The 20103-nt window shown below is 35.8% G+C and overlaps 1 protein-coding gene and 1 long non-coding RNA gene across 5 annotated transcripts; one reads left to right on the top strand and one right to left on the bottom strand.

Moving 5' to 3' along the window:
• Window positions 1-8713: 8713 nt before the first annotated feature.
• On the bottom strand, window positions 8714-19450 carry LOC125254507 (aromatase). Its single transcript, XM_048169145.1, has 9 exons — window positions 19246-19450; window positions 18574-18724; window positions 17358-17512; window positions 17000-17176; window positions 14830-14944; window positions 14484-14595; window positions 14241-14403; window positions 12240-12481; window positions 8714-9124 (listed from the first exon to the last, which is right to left on the bottom strand). Exons 1-9 carry the CDS (start codon window positions 19448-19450, stop codon window positions 8891-8893), a joined length of 1554 nt encoding a protein of 517 aa, XP_048025102.1. The 3' UTR covers window positions 8714-8890.
• Window positions 11004-19577, top strand: LOC125254508. Of its 4 annotated transcripts, XR_007181682.1 has the most exons (6): window positions 11640-11662; window positions 12349-12457; window positions 12746-12832; window positions 14266-14421; window positions 18643-18751; window positions 19160-19577. It is a non-coding gene; the product is annotated as an uncharacterized LOC125254508 (long non-coding RNA). The 4 variants fall into 4 exon arrangements; XR_007181680.1 differs by lacking the exons at window positions 11640-11662; window positions 19160-19577 and adding an exon at window positions 11004-11055 and having other exon boundaries at window positions 18643-18744; XR_007181681.1 differs by lacking the exon at window positions 19160-19577 and having other exon boundaries at window positions 12746-12853; window positions 18643-18744.
• Window positions 19578-20103: the final 526 nt, after the last annotated feature.

Genomic DNA, 20103 nt, shown 5'->3' with positions numbered 1-20103 from the left:
GGTTGCTGTTTGTTTGTGGCTCTTGGTGACTGTCTGTCCACAACTCTGCATAGCCTTATAGAATGTGAGGATATGGGATGTCTGCAAGAGCAGGGTACGTGGAGGTATGGAAATACATATGTTGACAGGCAGGTAGGACATCCTTTTATTGCATTTGGATCGAATGCAATGTTTAGACTAACATTTTTTTTTTTTTTTTTTGGTCCTGAGACTTCCACAGAAGACATACAGTATATATATGTTTTAATATTTAGACCACTTCTATTATTGATTTCTATCAGGATATGAAAAGAGTTTTAACCAGTATAACAAAAGGTACTTATGAAAAAAATGTTTGCCTACCCTACCTTTAAACACACTAGTTTATCATCTCATTAGTAGAGACTCCAATACCTAAAATAAATGGGTTAGACAAGGGAGACATGATCAGATATCCAAAATGTGTACTGCAGTAACAGGGTTGGGAAATATAGGTATAAAGCACTGAGCATCTTTGCCTTTTCCCATTAAAACAAATACACCAACCAACCAACAAACAAACAAACAAAAAATACATACAGTCAGGGGCTTTTCTTACCCTAGCCTACTGGCGCAGGCCCACATGATTCACCTGTCACCTCTGCACTACATTTCCCATCATCCTCCCTGGCTTCCACCTGCACACACTCCACAATCACCCGCATCTGCCAGCAATCACCCTCATCAGCTCCACACCATGAAAGCACACACCTCGAGCTCAGTTTGGTTTTGTTTAGAGAAGAACTGTTTTCTCCATATTCCAGTGACAAATTTCCTATGATAAGGTTTGGTTAGGTTCTGTTCTGTTCTCCATTTCTAAGCAACTTACCTGGATACCTGCCTGGATCTCAACAAGGTGTGTGCTCATTCCTGGTTTTCTATGTCCACGATTTCCACTCCACCTGCATTCTATCATCTTTCTAAACTGTTCTCAAAGACTCACTTACCTTTTTATTCCTGTACATCTGCTGCAAAAAACAATCACTGTTATTCAACATCCTCTGAGTTGTTCCACTAAAGCCCCCATGTTTTATTTATTTATTTATTTTTTTTTTTAATCCTGTTATGGATACATGGATATAAATTGTCTTTACCTTGTCATTCACAAGCTTCACGCAAAAAGATCTGCTTAATTGCAGACAATGATAGAAAGCGTTTCCAAGTTTTGTCTTTTATCAGTAATTATTTGGCAGCAGTATTTTACTGGGGTTCGTACCCCAGTCAAAGGGTCTAACGATGACCATGCATACAACAAAATTAAAACTTAATTAGTGGGGTTTGCATGAGGCAAATACCCAGCTAACAAAAATTTGTTCTAAGAGCATTTGCTAATGCCCCCAAAAACTTTATTTCTGAATGTTCAAAATGTCAGTTTATTCATAACTTTAGGAAAACTTGGTCAGAAGTTCTGAGAAGTTAGCTATTGTAGTTATTGCTCTTACTAAGCCACCTAGAAACCATTTAGAAATAGCATAAACGCATTTGTAGTCACTGTCATTGTCAATTTAGTCAAACTATCACCGTGTCATATTTTGTTGAATAGTGTATGGCAACACTGTTTCCTTGTGCTTTGTAAAGCACATTTGGCAGAATTGTAAGGCACATTTTCAGTGAAATCATTTTTAGTTTTTTTCTGTTTATCTTATCGGTGAGTTTCTTTCTGTTGAACCAGATAATTCTGTTTTCTTGTGCTAAAATGTATTTGCTGCATGATTGGTGTTTGAGTGTGAAACTGATCTGGTCTGGTAAATGTTATCTGAGAGAGCAGCAGTCTAGCAGGACATTTGTAGATTTCATCTTTCAAATCATTGTGGGATTTACTGCATATTTAAATAGAAGCTTAACAGATTTTTTTTTTTTTTTCAGGTTCAAGACCTCTCTCATCATAGTTTCCTTTGAATTGTTTCTCACTATTTTCAAGACAAGTTTAAATTTAATTACTCTGAATGCAAAGTAATAACCTAACACCTTGAATACATGAGTGTAGGCCTACACATCCTAGTCATTATTTTCAAGTAAATAAATATTTTAAAAGCCTTAAAACATAAAAGCATTGTTTTTGGTGGTTGTAACATGACATTTTACAAACTGAACCAACCTTATCTCGCCACAAAATTATCTGATATTTTAAGAGGCTTTACTGACCTTTTACACACAATTATAGAGTGCCTCGGAGATGACGTGTTTTTGTAGGCCAACCCGGATGTTAGCACGGGTTCCCTCGTTCGAAAGCCTATGCATTTTTCCCATAGACTTTTGGAAAATCGCAAAAAATAAGCTCTGTGTTTAACAAAGGGTTACACATTTTGTCTATCAAGATAATCTTTATAAGTTAACACAACATTTATACATTTTGAAGCCTAAATAAAGTCGTCAGATATAAAAAGCTAACAGTAGGCTATAAACGGACTACAGCACACCATGGTTGCGGATCAACGTCACCACCACCAAGCTTCCTCAAACTTTATTTAGAAAACAACTTTATTTAAAAACATGCTCGCTGATTATGATCTGTGCTGTGTATAAATACTTATCCACTTGTTCATGAGAAATGCTGTCCAAATGTCCTGTTTGTTATGACGTCTCCGCCAAAGGAAGTAGTCACTTTTAACAACTTGTTAGCAACCGCCGTTTTTAAGACACAATAAAGGTTTAAAAAATAACAAGCGGGTTCTAACTGGTGTTTTATGTCATAGATCAAAACGTGAAAATATTTAAAGGCTTTAACTACAGACCTTATTTCAGGCAATTTAGCAAAAAACATTAAAAAACCCATAGACTTTAGGGTGATGGAACCGGAAGTCCTGAAATGCTAACTCGCTTCCAGGTTTTGCATACAAAAACACGTCATCTCTGAGGTACTCTACAGGTGCTGGTCATATAATTAGAATATCATCAAAAAGTTGATTTATTTCACTAATTCCATTCAAAAAGTGAAACTTGTATATTATATTCATTCATTACACACAGACTATATATCACTTTCAAATGTTTATTTCTTTTAATTTTGATGATTATAACTTACAACTAAGGAAAATCCCAAATTCAGTATCTCAGAAAATTAGAATATTTTGAAAAGGTTCAATATTGAAGACACCTGGTGCCACACTCTACTCAGCTAATTAACTCAAAACACCTGCAAAGGCCTTTAAATGGTCTCTCAGTCTAGTTCTGTAGGCTACACAATCATGTCCAAAAGACGACCATTGACACCTTGCACGAGGAGGGCAAGACACAAAAGGTCATTGCAAAAGAGGCTGGCTGTTCACAGAACTCTGTGTCCAAGCACATTAATAGAGAGGCGAAGGGAAGGAAAAGATGTAGTAGAAAAAAGTGTACAAGCAATAGGGATAACCACACCCTGGAGAGGATTGTGAAACAAAACCCATTCAAAAATGTGGGGGAGATTCACAAAAAGTGGACTGCAGCTGGAGTCAGTGCACAGTACTACGCACAGACGTATGCAAGACATGGGTTTCAGCTGTCGCATTCCTTGTGTCAAGCCACTCTTGAACAACAGACAGCGTCTGAAGTGTCTAAAGACAAAAAGGACTGGACTGCTGCTGAGTGGTCCAAAGTTATGTTCTCTGATGAAAGTAAATCTGTTCTCTGATGAAAGTAAATTTTGCATTTCCTTTGGAAATCAGGGTCCCAGACTCTGGAGGAAGAGAGGAGAGGCACAAAATCCACGTTGCTTGAGGTCCAGTGTAAAGTTTCCACAGTCAGTGATGGTTTGGGGTGCCATGTCATCTGCTGGTGTTGGTCCACTGTGTTTTCTGAGGTCCAAGGTCAACGCAGCCGTATACCAGGAAGTTTTAGAGCACTTCATACTTCCTGCTGCTGACCAACTTTATGGAGATGCAGATTTCATTTTCCAACAGGACTTGGCACCTGCACACAGTGCCAAAGCTACCAGTACCTGGTTTAAGGACCTGTTCTTAATTGGCAAGCAAACTCGCCTGACCTTAACCCCATAGAAAATCTATGGGGTATTGTGAAGAGGAAGATGCGATATGCCAGACCCAACAATGCAGAAGAGCTGAAGGCCACTATCAGAGCAATCTGGGCTCTCATAACACCTGAGCAGTGCCACAGACTGATTGTCTTCATGCCACACCGCATTGCTGCAGTAATTCAGGCAAAAGGAGCCCCAACTAAGTAATGAGTGCTGTACATGCTCATACTTTTCATGTTCATACTTTTCAGTTGGCCAAGATTTCTAAAAAGCCTTTCTTTGTATTGGTCTTAAGTAATCTAATTTTCTGAGATACTGAATTTGGGATTTTCCTTAGTTGTCAGTTATAATCATCAAAATTAAAAGAAATAAACATTTGAAATATATCAGTCTGTGTGTAATGAATGAATATAATATACAAGTTTCACTTTTTGAATGGAATTAGTGAAATAAATTAACTTTTTGATGATATTCTAATTATATGACCAGCACCTGTATAGGCGCATTGCCTAATTTTTCTTTTAAAGTGACATCGCCAACTACTGGCCTGGCAGCATAATACAATCATTTTTGCGTGGGAATGTTTTGACAATAGTCTGTATGCAAAAAATTCAAAGGAAAAACTTCAGTTTTTATTACAGCGTTGTCGTGTAAACGTACCCTAGACTATGTTCTGCTTTGATGCTGCTACTATTTTGTGGAGCGCTGCAGCATCCATCCATCCCCAATCACCTTTATTGTATGGAAAAGAGCAGTGTGAGCATTCTTGTTAATAATTAGAGAACTGTTAAGAAAATGGTCAAATTACACTTAAATTGATGAGAAGAGGTAGACAGACCTGAGCTCTCTCTCCTTATTAATGTCTAGTATTCTGCTTTTGTGCAACTCTGGAGGCATGAATATCTCAATGTGTTTGGTGATAAACGTTTTCCTGTTTCCTGTTTAGACCGCATTGACATGGAGATCTCTGGATCAGGCAGGTGTGCGATTTGTTTGACCGTAACAATGTGTATTTGTCTACAGTGACGTCTAGTTGCCACTAACACAGCTGTGCAGGTTACCACGGCAATAATGTGGCATGCGTCATATTTATTTCCATGTTCGTCTAAGGGTTGGCCAGTGATTCTCACAGAAAACAATAAGCAGTTCAGATCCGGTCTGTCTGTCTGAATTCTGTGCTTTAGGCAGCCTGATTATGATAATAATACATCAAAACAACCAATGCAAATGTATCTTGTGAAATAATTCGATATGCATACCAAGTATTCTCTTAAGTTAATCTTGACTGTTTACAGCTCATGATATATTAAGCTAAGCAGTGGTGTGCGTATGTGTCCATGCTCTCTACGTGTTGGCTGATGGCTTTATGGGCCCCATATGGAAGAAATGGCCCCTGAAAACTAATGGACCCTAAGACACTTATGCTGCCTGCCAGCTAAACACAGAAGCTGTTCAAATGGGGTGTGCTGAACATCTGTTTTGAGTTCAACTAGTTTTGAGTTCATTGAACTCATTTAAAACTCGACAGCTCTGAATTCATCTAATCATCTAAATCAAACAGTTGTGAAGTTTGGATGATTTATTTACAGTATGCAGCACTCACAGTGTCTTGACATGGAGTGACAGTGCCCTCTGCTGGTGAAAATGACTTTATGGCTGCCTACATATAATGCTTCTTCTGCTTGGAATAATATAATGCTTCTTCTGCTTAATTTACAAAACATCTTAAAACTGACTATGCTTCCATCACTAAACAAGTTTAAGTTACTTTTAACCAATTATGTGTTTTATCCTTTGGTAAAATGCTGTTGTGATCCATGATTGTGTTTCTATGTTTTGATGTGTATTTGTATGTTTGTTACTGTAGCTGATTTCTTGGCCAGGTTACTCTTGTAAAAGAGATTTTAATCTCAATGAGTTTTTTTTACCTGGTTAAATAAAGAATAATGATACACAAAATACAGATATAGGCTACTAGAGGTGTTTTATCACATAGGCTAAATAAACACATGCAGCACATGTGATAATTTTAAAACACTGCTTCATGAAGCTTCGAAGCTTTACGAATCTTTTGTTTTGAATCAGTGTTTCGAGCGCGTATCAAACTGCCAAAGTTACGCCCCCCCAGTGGTGGACCATTGAAATTTCAAAACACTTATGACATAATGAAGCCTCGTTTACTGAAATCACGTGACTTTGGCAGTTTGATACACTCTCCGAACCACGGATTCAAAACAAAAGATTCGTGAGGCATCGAACAACCCCATGTAAGACTTTCATTCATCTTCGGAACACAAATGAAGATCTTTTTGATGAAATCTGAGAGCATTCTGTCCCTCCATAGACATCTACATGACTACCACTTTGATGCTTCATAAATCTAATCTATTTTTACATTGTAAAAACTAATCCATATGAATTGAGCGGTTTAGTCAAAATTTTCTGAAGAGACACGATCGCTTTATATGATGAATAGTTTGAATTTAGGCTTTTATTCAGATATAAACCTTCATCAACTCTCACATCAGTTGTAGTAAACAGAAGCTCAGAAGCTTGACGTGTGCGAGAACCAATGAGGTTCGTTCTTGTGTGTTACGCAGAATGGTTGAGGCCAGTCATTCGTTCTGTGGAACAAGTTTTGTACACACTTTTCTCAAGTTCAAATCACTACTTCATGAGCAGTTGACTTGGTAATTCCCATTTCCTCTGCAATCATTCTGATAGTGAGCCGTCAGTCACAGTTGACAACAGATCTCACTGCATCCACATTCTGTTCCATTTTTGAAGAAGAGGAGCGTCCTGATCGTTGTTCGTCTTCAACACCTTCTCGTTCTTCAATGAAGGCCTTGTGCCATCGGTACACTTGTGCAGATGATAGCCCAGCTTCTCCATAAGTTTCTCACCATTTCCAAAGTTTCTCTACCCAATATCACACAAAATTTCATCGCGTACCGCTGTTCCAAACTCGCTTGCATTTTTATTAATACAAATCACTTGAACAGGGTGTCACAAAAAAGAATGTGTCGACTCTGACAGGGCTGGAATGCAGCTGGTCAGTGTTGTACCGTATACCTAGCACCTCACCCCAAGTGACCTTGGCCAACTTCTCCCTTCACAGAGCCCTTCTCGAGCACAAGAACTTAATTCTCATTACTTTCTGGACACACCTTGTATATTTTGTAGTATATTGACAATTATCCACAAATAATGCCTTTTTCATGCAAAAACTGTGGTGCATAATCTCAGATCAGTGAGGCCTACAATCAATCAGTTCCAAAATTAAATACAAAACCTTTACATGCAAAAATGTTGCTTTGTACTTTTCTTTAAACACAGTAAAATTACAATTACAATAACACCATTTGAGAATACTTTTATTAACAAAAAAATAAAACAAAACAAAAAACAGGCTGAAGCAGTAATTCACAGGATGCCACAATATCATTAATTATTACAGAGCCCCTAAAAGGACATGGTGAAGAAAAAAAAAAAAAGAGAAAAATTTGCCTATTTGTCAATGCTTTTGCGTTCCCCCAAGAAACGTTGCGTTCGCTCACAAAACTTTTGAGTCTTTGCAAGAGAATGCATAAGCATTGATATATTTTTACCCACATCTCATATTTTTTCCATCGCCATCGTTTCAAACTCAATTCCTGGAAGGCCACAGCTCAGTTTTGCTCCAACCCTAATCAAACACACCTGATCCAGCTTATCAAGGTCTTCACGATTACTAGAAACTTCCAAGCAGGTGTGAATTGGAGCTGGTTGGAGCTAAACTCTGCAGGGCTGCGGCCCTCCAGGAACTGAGTTTGAGACCACTGCTTTAGGGACTCTGTACTTTATAACAACAATTACATTCACACTAAATACAAATTTAAACACAAACATCCAAAAGACTGATAATTAAAAGCAGTAGATAAATACATGGTACACTCTTAAAAATAAAGATTATTTTTTGGTTTCTTTTGTTCCATGAAGAACCTTTAACATCCATAGAAACTTTCCAGTAGCCTATACAATTAGTTCTTTATAGCTAAAAGGTTCTTAAAGGGTTAGTTCACCCAAAAATGAAAATAATGTCATTAATTACTCACACTCATGCCGTTCAACACCTGTAAGACCTTTGTTAATCTTCGGAACGCAAATTGAGATATTTTTGTTGAGATCCGATGGCTCCGTGAGGCCTGCGTAGGGAGCAATGACATTTAAACATATTTAAATCAGTTCATGTGAGTACAGTGGTTCAATATTAATGTTATAAAGCGACAAGAATTTTTTTGGTGCGCCAAAAAAACCCAATATAACGAATTATTTAGTGATGGCCGATTTCAAAACACTGCTTCAGGAAGCTTCGGAGCACAATGAATTAGCAGTTAGGAGCGCCAAAGTCACGTGATTTCAGCAGTTTGGCAGTTTGACACGTGATCTGAATCATTCGATATGCTGATTCATTATGCTCTGAATCTTCCTGAAGCAGTGTTTCATACTAAATAAGTCGTAATTTTTTTTTTTTTTTTTTTGCCGCACCAAAAATATTCTCGTCGCTTTATAATATTAATATTGAACCACTGTACTCACATGAACTGATTTAAATATGTTTTTAGTACATTAATGGATCTTGAGAGAGGAAATGTCATTGCCGGCTGTGGAGGCCTCACTGAGTCATCGGATTTCAACAAAAATATCTTAATTTGTGTTCCGAAGATCAACGAAGGTCTTACGGGTGTGGAATGCCATGAGGGTGAGTAATAAATGACAGAATTTTCATTTTTGGGTGAACTAACCCTTTAAGATTTTTAAATTCTTCTTCAAACTAAGAAAAATAATGCCTCTTTTAAGAACTGAAAGGTTATTTGGGGAACTAAAAATGGTTCTTCTATACCATTGAGTGTACTAGAGCACATATGATATGGTGAATCAGAGAGTGTTTCTCAGGATGAGCTGCACGCTGAGGCTTGAGGGCTCCTCCACCGGCTGCTGCGACAGGTTGTTGGTTTGCGGGATGCTTTCTACAGTACAGCCCTTCAAAGGACACACGGAGAAACGAGACAACAGCGTCACAAGAATGGACTTCATCATCACCATAGCGACGTGCTTTCCCACACATGACCGCGGGCCTGATCCGAACGGCTGAAAGAAACGACTCGGCACCTTCAGAGAGAGACAGAGAAAGGTATTACACTGTTGGTGTTGCCATGGTCACAAAACATTGTTTCTACTTTTTATGTATCGATTTAATGTACAAAAAAAAAAAAGAAATATTAAGAAAATGTATAATTAATTTAGTTTTTATTTTATTTTATATTTTCTACTAAATATATAAATATAAATATAAATATATATATATATATATATATATATATATATATATATATATATATATATATATATAAAATATTATCAAATACACATTGAAAAAAATGGTAGCATCTATATTAACTTTCCAAGTCAAAAATATAATTTAACATCACTGAATCAACCTAAATCCATTAATTTGTACCAATAAAACTAATTTTACAGGCTAGACTTAGGTTACTACATTTTACAGTGCATTAGTAGTAATATTAGTCCTAATACATACATACATACATACTAATTTTCCTTATTTTATTATGATTTTACAATAGTAACAATAACTTTTATATGTATGGTACTTTGGTGAAAAACTATAATTACCACAGTGCATTTTTGTAAGTTTGTAAGAGAGATACACATTAAATTGGTAGATATTATACAACTGTTGTATAAAATGATATTAATGAAAAAATTACAGTTTTTAAAGTAGTGAACATTGATTCTTGAACTATATATTTTACGAATTTTCTATTATAAAATCAAAGTTAAATAGCATAACATTTAAATACAATCACAAAAATAAAATAATTATTTTTTAAAATAATACATTTAAAATGGGATCTCCATTAAATAGTCTCGGAACCTTTCTTATTTGTTTGTTTGTTTGAATGATGCCTAATATAGCATGGAAAATGTTTGTAAGGCCATTAAAGGGGTGGTATAATGCCATTTTTACAAGTCTCTGATGTCCCCAGAGTGTGTATCTGAAGTTTTAGCTCAAAATACCCCACAGATAATTTTTTATAGCATGTTAAATTTGTCACTTTTTGAGGGTGAGTAAAAACGTTCAGTTTTTGTGTGTGTCCCTTTAAATGCAAATGAGCTACTGCTTCTAAGCAGAGGTCGGAGTTTCAAGAGCTTGCGTTAACAGTGCCGATTACCTCACTGAAAATGTCAGAAACTGTTCAGCTTTTTATGTTCAAACCAAAGTCTGACAATGATGGAGAGACTCAAGAAGAAGTGACAATATGGAGTCAAATTAATGCCTTAAAGTTTTGCACAAAAATAAAGTTTTGCAAAACAAAAAAAAGAATTGAGCAATAAAAAAATGTTTTGCAAACAAAAATAAAGAATTGCAAAGGAAAAATAAAGTATTGAGCAGAAAAAAATAAGTTTTGCAAGCAAAAATAATAAATTGCAAAATAAAATAACGTAGTGCAAAAATAAAAATATAATCAATTACAAAAATCAATGACAGCTGTAATCCTATTTTATCTTTGTCACATATTTTTCATGCTCAAACCTACTAAATCATTTGCAACGCTCATTTTATTCTGCGTTTCAGTCAAGCGTGCACTCACGATACCGGCTTTCGTTTGCGCTGCACTGTTCTGTGCGGTTCTCTTTATGGCACTGGTTTGACGTGGGGGTGGAGTCAAGAAACGGGGGCACGCCCCCGCGAAACACGTCATCGGCAGGAGACGCAGATCGCAACAGAACAGATCAAGCATAGAGACAGAGCGCATTTATTATAATCTGAAAACCATGCCCACCGGGGGAAAAAACAATCCAACCGTCTCCATTGACTTTGTAATGCATGAGACTGCCTCCTTGTCTTTTCTGACTCATTACAAAAAACAGAACAATGCCTAAAAGCTGCTGTGTGACAAGGTGTATAGCTAACAAGCTAAAAAACCCAGAAATAAGTTTTTATAAGCTGTCGACCCCAAAAAACGAATGTTTAAGGACACAAAAGTGGATACAGGCAGTGAGACAGAGCACAACAGGTAATATTACTATAAGAAATGCATTGGAGGGGGTCGTAATTGGCGACAACATATGCTAAACAAACCAACAAAAACAAACCATTCATTATTTTTAACCATGTCAAAGAATTATTTCACCTGTCGCTGATTACGTTCCCCTCCAATGCATTTCGTGGGGGCGTGCCCCCGTTTCTTGACTCCACCCCCACGTCAAACCAGTGCCATAAAGAGATCCGCACAGAAAAGTGCAGCGCAAAAGAAAACCGGTATCGTGAGCGCACGCTTGACTGAAACGCAGAATAAAATGAGCGTTGCAAATGATTTAGTAGGTTTGAGCATGAAAAATATGTGGCAAAGATAAAATAGGATTACAGCTGTCATTGATTTTTGTAATTGATTATATTTTTATTTTTGCACTACTTTATTTTATTTTGCAATTTATTATTTTTGTTTGCAAAACTTATTTTTTTCTGCTCAATACTTTATTTTTCCTTTGCAATTCTTTATTTTTGTTTGCAAAAAAATTTTTTATTGCTCAATTCTTTTTTGTGTTTTGCAAAACTTTATTTTTGTGCAAAACTTTAAGGCATTAATTTGACTCCATATGACAACATGTAGAATGCAACAGGTAATTTCTGAATGGTTAGTTGCTTAATTTATGTAACTGATGTGGGATATCTTATAGTCATAGATTAGCATATTCTGTCATGATAATCTATAAATCGCTCATGTGGGAACTGTTGTAAAATGCCTACAGAGACAGAGAATATATTCTGCATGAAGATAGAACAGGTATAGTTTAGTTTAATTATGGTTATAACTTATGTTGGCATCTTGCTTTTATGACATGCTATTGTATTTGTGTTATGTACTGTATTGCAATAACATGGCCTCACCCCCTTTGTTGCATGTTCTCAGGGGCAGGGTTTATGTAAATTTTATGGTTAGTGATGTCACCAACCCGGGAAGAAGCTCGTTGTAGTCCCTACCAGTCGTTTGTTTGTAGTCCTTAAACAGAGATTCTTTAAAAGAAAATATCTCCCTTTGCTTTGAACTTTGAGCATCGTAACTTTGCAGATGTTGTTTGTGCTCTAACAGCAACATTACACACTAACTAAAGTAAAAAAAATTGAAATCATAATGAACCACCCCTTTAAAGACTGAAAAATAAGACATAAAAAGAGATTTTATAATAATAAACTCACGTTCTTCTGGAAGTTGTCAAGACTGAACTGATTCGGTTTGGGGAAGAAATCAGATCGGTGCATTCGACCCACGTTTAATATGATGTTTGTTCCTTTCTTCACTTTGTAGCCCTCGATGACATCATCATCCAGCGCCCGCCGCATGGTGAAGTCCACGACCGGGTGGAACCGGAGCGACTCGTTGATAAAACTCTCCAGAATGTTTAACCTGGACAGATGTGAGTTCTGCAGGCTCCTACCAGCTACAAAGCACAATCAGAACATAATGTTTAAATAACCAGAGAAACATCTGGATGAAACAAACACTGACTACACAATCAAACATGAATAATTCATCCGAAACTGAACATTCTGTCATTCACTTATTTTCATGTAACTTCAAACTCTAATAAAAGAACATGAGCTACTTTCATGATACTTTAATGTTGTCTTTAATGAAGTCTGTCATTAAATGGAAAAGAGTTACAAAAATATCCTTCAACACTTTTCTTTTTTGTGTACCACAGAATATTTCTGGAAAATACTGGTTTGAAATGACATGACAATGAGTAAATGATTCCTTTAAAGAAGATGAAGATGAAGATGAAGATGAAGTAGGACTTAGAACTTTATATGTAATATCATTATTCTATTGTCTTTAGTAAATGATTAAAAAGTACAGTAGTCAACATTTTAAGTGGATCAAAACCTTTCAGCAAAGTTGTCATAAAACTTTCTTCTTAGAACAGCTTAGTTCTTAGGACAACTTTGATTAACTTTTTTGATCCACTTCAAATGTTGACTACTATATTACCAAATACACTAAAAGCATTTATGGTAAACTAAAATATATTTTAATGTTTCTAGTGAAACTTGAATGTCATGTATTTTATTTTCCTTCTTTAAGTCCTATTTCAACAAATTGCATTTAATTTAAACTGAAATTCATTTAACTGTAAATAATGTGCAGTTGTCTGAAAACATTACATTCAGTTTGCACTTTCTCACATAAGTACTCTTTTTAACCCTTATAGGGTCTTTGGGGTCTTATTAGAAAGTTGTTAACACTTTCTAGATCTACAAATAATAATAATAATAATAAAAAATAAATAAATAAATAAAAAAAAAAACATTGGAGCGATATCTTGTTTTTATGTTAGTGTAGAAAAAAAAAGTCACACTCAGGGTCTTTGGGGTCTCCAGAGACCCCAGGCAACAAAATGTAATTTTGTAACAAAATAATTGTTTTTTAAAAAGCAAATGTAATTTTACTCTGTTTATTAATGTTTTTACTTCATATTTGTGCAGTTTTTGGAGGATTTATCATATCTTTTAAATTTATATAAATAAATAAATATTTTGTTGAGTAGGTTTTTATTCAAAAACAGCTTTTTATGTAAAATTCACTTTATAAAAGACCCACATTTCTAACTTTCATTCATGGGGATAACATGGATAATTTGACATGGTTTAGTGTAAGATTTTTGCCCCTTTTTTGGAAAATGCAGTTTTAAAAGTAAAAAAAAAAAAAAAAAACTATCACTTTTACCAGTAAATGCTGTAGAGCTCCACTATTTGCTATGTGCTATTTGACAAACTGAAAGATATGTTTTCACAATTATTTTTCAGTTGGATTTGTATCTAAATATTATTAAATCACAATTATGACAATAAAAAATACTTTTTGTCAAAGTTTAGCATTTTTTCATACTTTATTTTTTGTACTTTATTTTTTGTAATTTATTTATATAAATGTAAAAAATATGATAAATCATCCAAAAACTGCACAAATTTGGAGTAAAAACATTAATAAACAGAGTAAAATTACATTTGTTTAAAAAAAAAAAAAAAATTATTTTGTTACAAATTACATTTTGTTGCCTGGGGTCTCTGGAGACACCAAAGACCCTGAGTGTACTTCCCAAACGAAGACCGCACAAGGGTTAAAAGTATGCTAAAATGCACTTTTTTCACAAGAGGTGAAAAAGACTGAACGATTGAATCTTGTGTGTGTGATCAGACCTAAAACAGTTTCCATTTCCTGCAGGATCTTCAACTCGACGTCTGGATTCTGTTTGAGTAACAGCAACATGAAGAACAAACTGATGGAGAGAGTATCTGGAGCCGCGATCACCATCTCCAACACACACTGCCTGACGTTCTCAGCGCTCAGCTCCCCGTGGTTCTAAACACGCATACATAGGTCAGTCATTCTCATGTATGCTTCATAGGTGTTTGTGTGACGTACTGGCATGTCACATTCACCTGAGCGAATATCAACTCTGCTGTGAAGTTGAGCTGGTCGAGTTTTTCTGCATGTGTCAGCTGAACTTTCTTCTGCTCGATCAGAGCCGTGATGGCGTCCTGTAACTCCTGACTGAAACACACACATACATAATAAATAAAACACTCACTATAAATAAATAAAAAATCACTTTACAATTCAGTCCTAAAAGTAGGACGGAAGGACTTTCAAAGCTAGATGCAGCATTTATGACAAAGTGTTCCTTACAAAAAAAAGCACTGTGGTGGTACCAATATCATGATTATCATATTCATATATGATGATAATTTACATCTCCAAAACAACATGACACTAGCATGAACTCACGCTTCTCTCTTGTGCTTCTTGTGCAGCCAGTGCAGTCTGAAGTACACATCGGGTTTGATTAATACTGTCTGCCAGGTGTCAAAATATTTCTGAATCTTCTGAAGCAGATCACACTCTACAACACAGCAGCAAGAAACCAGCAATTATATATTAACTATATCAGTTATTAAAAAGCAATATTAACCATATGATCACAAACAATAGAGAGAACAAAATGCCCTTAAGCACATGCTTATACACTACTGTTCAAAAGTTTGGGGTCAGTAAGATTTTTTAATGTTTTAAAAGAAGTATCTTCTGCTCACCAAGTCTGCATTTATTTGTTTAAAAATACAAACAAAAACAGTAATATTGTGAAAAATTATTCCAATTTAAAACAGCTGTTTTCTATGTCAATATACAGTAAAGTGTAATTTATTCCTGTGATCAAAGCTGAATTTTCAGCATCATTACTCCAGTCTTCAGTGTCACATGATCCTTCAGAAATCATTCTAATATGATGATTTGATGCTCAAGAAACATTCATTATTATTATCAATGTTGAAAACAGTTGTGTACACTTTTTTTTTCAAAATTCTTTGATGAATAGAAAGTTCAAAAGAACAGCATTTATTTAAAATAGAATATTTTCTAACATTATTATTGTCTTTAATGTAACTTTTGATCAGTTTAACTCATCCTTGATGAATAAAAGTATTGATTCATTTTATTTCTATCCCCCAAAAATAAAATTAAAATTCTTACTGACCCCAAACTTTTGAACGGTAGTGTTTAATGTTACAAAAGATTTAGATTTCAGACAAATGCTGTTCTTTTGAACTTTCTATTCATCATAGCATCATGAAATAAAATTGTACACAACTGTTTTCAACATTGATAATAATCATAAATGTTTCTTGAGCAGCAAATCATCATATTAGAATGATTTCTGAAGGATCATGTGACACTGAAGACTGAAGTAACAATGCTGAAAATTCAGCTTTGATCACAGGAATAAATTATACTTTACTGTATATTGACATAGAAAACAGCTGTTTTAAATTGGAATAATATTTCACAATATTACTGTTTTTGTTTGTTTTTTTAATCAAATAAATGCAGGCTTGGTGAGCAGAAGATACTTCATATAAAACATTAAAAAATCTTACTGACCCCAAACTTTTGAACGGTAGTGTACATTTTGCCAATATATATAGCATATAAAAGGGTTCACTTTAATTTCGATGGTCCACTTTAGACATTCTATTAACTATAAGTAACTTTGCAACTACATGCCAACTAACTCTCATTAGAGTATTAGTAGACTGTAGTAGACTGTTAAGGTGATGATACACGGGGCAACTTTTTGAGCAATGTTGCCGGGCAGTGTTGTTGAGCGATGGTGCTTTGGCATTTTCCTTTTGAGAATGGGCAACAAATTTCGATCTAAAGTATCCAGATAGAAATCTGTTGCCATCTGGATACTTTAGATCAAAATGTGTTGCCCATTCTCAATGGGAAATTGCCCAAGCACCATTGCTCAACAACACTGCCCAGCAACATTGCTCAAAACGTTGCCCCATATATCATCACCTTTAGTTTAGGGTTAGGTGTTATGGTTCAGGTTAGCAGACGTGTAGTTGCAAAGCTACTTATAGTCAGAAGAATGGGGAACCATCACAATAACGTGTTAACAAATGTTAAGTAGACAGTCCACTAATACTCTAATGAAAGTTATTTGACATGTAGTTATAGTTAGTAGAATGTCTAAAATGGACCATCGAAATAAAGTGTTACCTATAAAGGACACACCAGATTGGAGTATAAGTAAGTTCCCTTTCAGTCGGTCACGTTCGACGCCACATCAGAACTGAACAGACAATTTGGGATCCCAATTCGTCGTTTCAGTTACGACGTGACGTCTCCATTCTCTCCTTTAGAGAACAAGGGTTGCATACGTAACCGAGACGATTTCATTGTATGGACAAAAAAAGAAAAGAAAAGAAAAAGACATTTTTCTTTTGTGTTCTGCAGCAGAATAAATGTCATACCGGTTTAGAATATGGGTGAGTAAATGATGACAGAATCAAAAATAAATGTAACAAGACACAAACAAATTATTAGATGTGGTTTAAGTGCCTATACCTTTTTGAGCTGTTGTATGTTAGTGCAAATGTTTCTCATGACTGACCATTAAGAGGAACTCCTAGAAACAGTCTGTTGGAAATGTCCACCACAATGCAACGCAGTAAGTTGAGAATGTCCACCTGTCCCCGAGCATCCGTCAGGTGAGACAGATCATCCAGGTGTGTGGTTGTGGAAGTGGTGCAAATCTCCAAAGTTCTCTGAAGCCCTGGACCTGTTAGAGCTGATAACACACAAAAACATGCTTAGTACCTCTGCTAATGCAAAAAACAATGATAAAATCCAGTCAAATGAAATTAGACAACTAAAATAATAGCACATAGAGATGTCAAATGTGATCATGCAGTTTAAATAAAACATCTAATGCACTTTTAATACCTTGCATATTACCAAAGCATGCCCACCTTTAGCATAAAAGGTGCGGATTTTTTTCCAGAGCACCACATTTGAGTTGAATATGATGCCCTGTTCATGCATCCCAATACACTGCAGACCTAGTTTGCTCCCAAAGCGTGAGGTGTACAGAGATCTCCTCAACACATGATGCACAGCAGATGGCCTGTAACGCACACAGCATCAGAATAACACATTCATGCCACATTTGGGTTCATTTGTCCTGGAATATTGTATGATTAGTGCTGGTATGTTCTGTCCCTCATGAAAGAGACATTTAATTGTTTTGAATGTGCACTTATAGTAATTATATTAAATAGAAATTATATTAAAGCATATTTAATGTTCGTCAGAGGTACACTTAAACCATATTTCAAAGTCAATAGAAGTAATTATGAAATTACATATAAAGATGTTTTTATGAGTCCCACTTTCAAATGAAAATTAGCCCAAGCATTACTCGCCCTCAAGCCATCCTTGGTGTATATGACTTTCTTTTTTTCTGATGAACACAATCGGAGAAATATTAATAAATATCCTGACGCATCCGAGTTTTATAATGGCAGTAAGCGTTACCAAACGAGTATGAGCTGAAGAAAGTGTATCCATCCACATCCATCCATCATAAACGTCTACTCAACACGGCTCCGGAAGGCTAATAAAGGCCTTCTGAAGGGAATCGATACAAAAATATCCATATTTAACAAGTTATGAAGTAAAATATCTAGCTTCCACCAGACCGCCTTCCGTATTCTACTTACGGAGCCGTGTGGAATATGTTTATGATAGATGAATGTGGATGGATACACTTTTTTCAGCTCATTTGGTAACGCTTACTGCCATTATAAAGCTTGGATGCGTCAGGATATTTATTATTTCTCTGATTGTGTTCATCAGAAAGAAGAAAGTCATATACACCTAGTATGGCTTGAGGGTGAGTAAAGCTTGGGGTAATTTTCATTTGAAAGTGAACTAATCCTTTAAGTCCTACTTAACTAATTGAAATTAATATAAATTTAAAGTATAGTAAATAACATGCAATGCATGCGTGTCTGTCTGAAAAGATTCTAATCAGTTCACACTTAAGAATATATATATATAAATATATGTATATAATATATATCTATATTATTTAAAGTATATTATCTTCGCAATAAGTACCTTTTTTAAAGGAATGCAAAAGTGTTCTTCTTTTTCATAAGGGGTGATGTGTGTGTTAGGACTTACCTGCTCAAGATGAGAGTTTCCTCACCGTTGATCCAGACCCGCACAATGTCTCCATATTTGCTGTTGTAGTAGTTGCTGGCTGTCCCGATCCCAGACCAGATGAACCGACAGTAAGAGAGAAGAGGACCCAGACCCAGGAAGAAACAAGGACCTGAATGAAACACATTGCAGCAAACAAGTAATTGACATGATGAGCATGTGACAAAATATAATTCATCTAAATCAAATTCAAGCAGAGAATTTATGACCTCATTATGACATAATTATATGTGAAAAAGACATCAATGTTTAGTAAATAGATGCATTCATTGCTAATTATTATGTTTATAGTGGCATTTAGCAAAACAATGTATCAATTTAGTGCATTAATATTGAATGTGCTCACAGGTGCCTATTTATAGTCATTTTACATTTATTGTGAGCATTTGATTATTCAGTCAGAATTTATACCATCCGTTTGATAAGTATACTTTACATGTGACTACACTGTTTCCCCAAAATGTAGATAGCATAGTCAATAACAAATGATAAAAAGGCAAAACACCACATGACAGGAGATGTAACTATTTGAAAATCCTCTCTCCAGCAATCATCAGTTCAAAAATGATGAATGTAAATCAAGAACATGCTGCAAAATAATAAAGGACAAAATTCCAAAAAAAGCCTACCGACCCGGCATATGAGATTTCTCTGGCCGGTGGTGTCTGATGGCCAGCAGCAGGCAAAGTAACATCAGCAGTAGTGTGGCCGTGGCTCCACACACATTGTCTTGAGCCCCTTTAGTGCCATTACGGGCGCCTTCGACCAGAAGATCAACCGCAGCCTCGCCGAGACGCACCGGCTTCATTCCACAGGGCTGGAGCAGTTCAGCTGCCATAAGAACAGATGGGGAATTACAGTCTCTTCAAGTCTAAAGCATCAGACTTGCAGACATACACTTTTATATCTGAGTGGTTGCATGGGATTGGAGCAGGATAATCCAAAAGTCAAAATAAAAACTCAGCGTAACCTTGTGTGATCCTCATGTCCTTGCAGTTTGAGTTTCCAAAACATTATCATGACACTCGAACTCTCAGCTGTGCCTAACTCATCTCTGCATTTTCATTAAGACATCAAAGACTTTAAGAGATATGAGACATCTGCGGCATGGCCTTCAGGCATACGGGCTGCAAAAAGGGGCAATTTTTTATTGATGGTGCTAGCTTAGACAGTAAGCATATTTGGGGTTACTCACTTAAAGGGTTAGTTCACCCAAAAATGAAAATTCTGTCATTTATTACTCACCCTCATGGCGTTCCACACCCGTAAGACCTTCGTTAATCTTCGGAACACAAATTAAGATATTTTTGTTGAAATCCGATGGCTCAGTGAGGCCTCCATAGCGAGCAATGACATTTCCTCTCTCAAGATCCATTAATGTACTAAAAACATATCTAAATCAGAATATTTTTGGTGCGCCAAAACAAAACATAATAACGACTTATATAGTGATGGCCGATTTCAAAACACTGCTTCAGGAAGCTTCGGAGC

Source organism: Megalobrama amblycephala, linkage group LG19 (genome assembly GCF_018812025.1).
Source record: "Megalobrama amblycephala isolate DHTTF-2021 linkage group LG19, ASM1881202v1, whole genome shotgun sequence".
Classification (NCBI taxonomy): domain Eukaryota; kingdom Metazoa; phylum Chordata; class Actinopteri; order Cypriniformes; family Xenocyprididae; genus Megalobrama; species Megalobrama amblycephala.
This window is presented reverse-complemented; position numbering and strand designations above follow the sequence as displayed.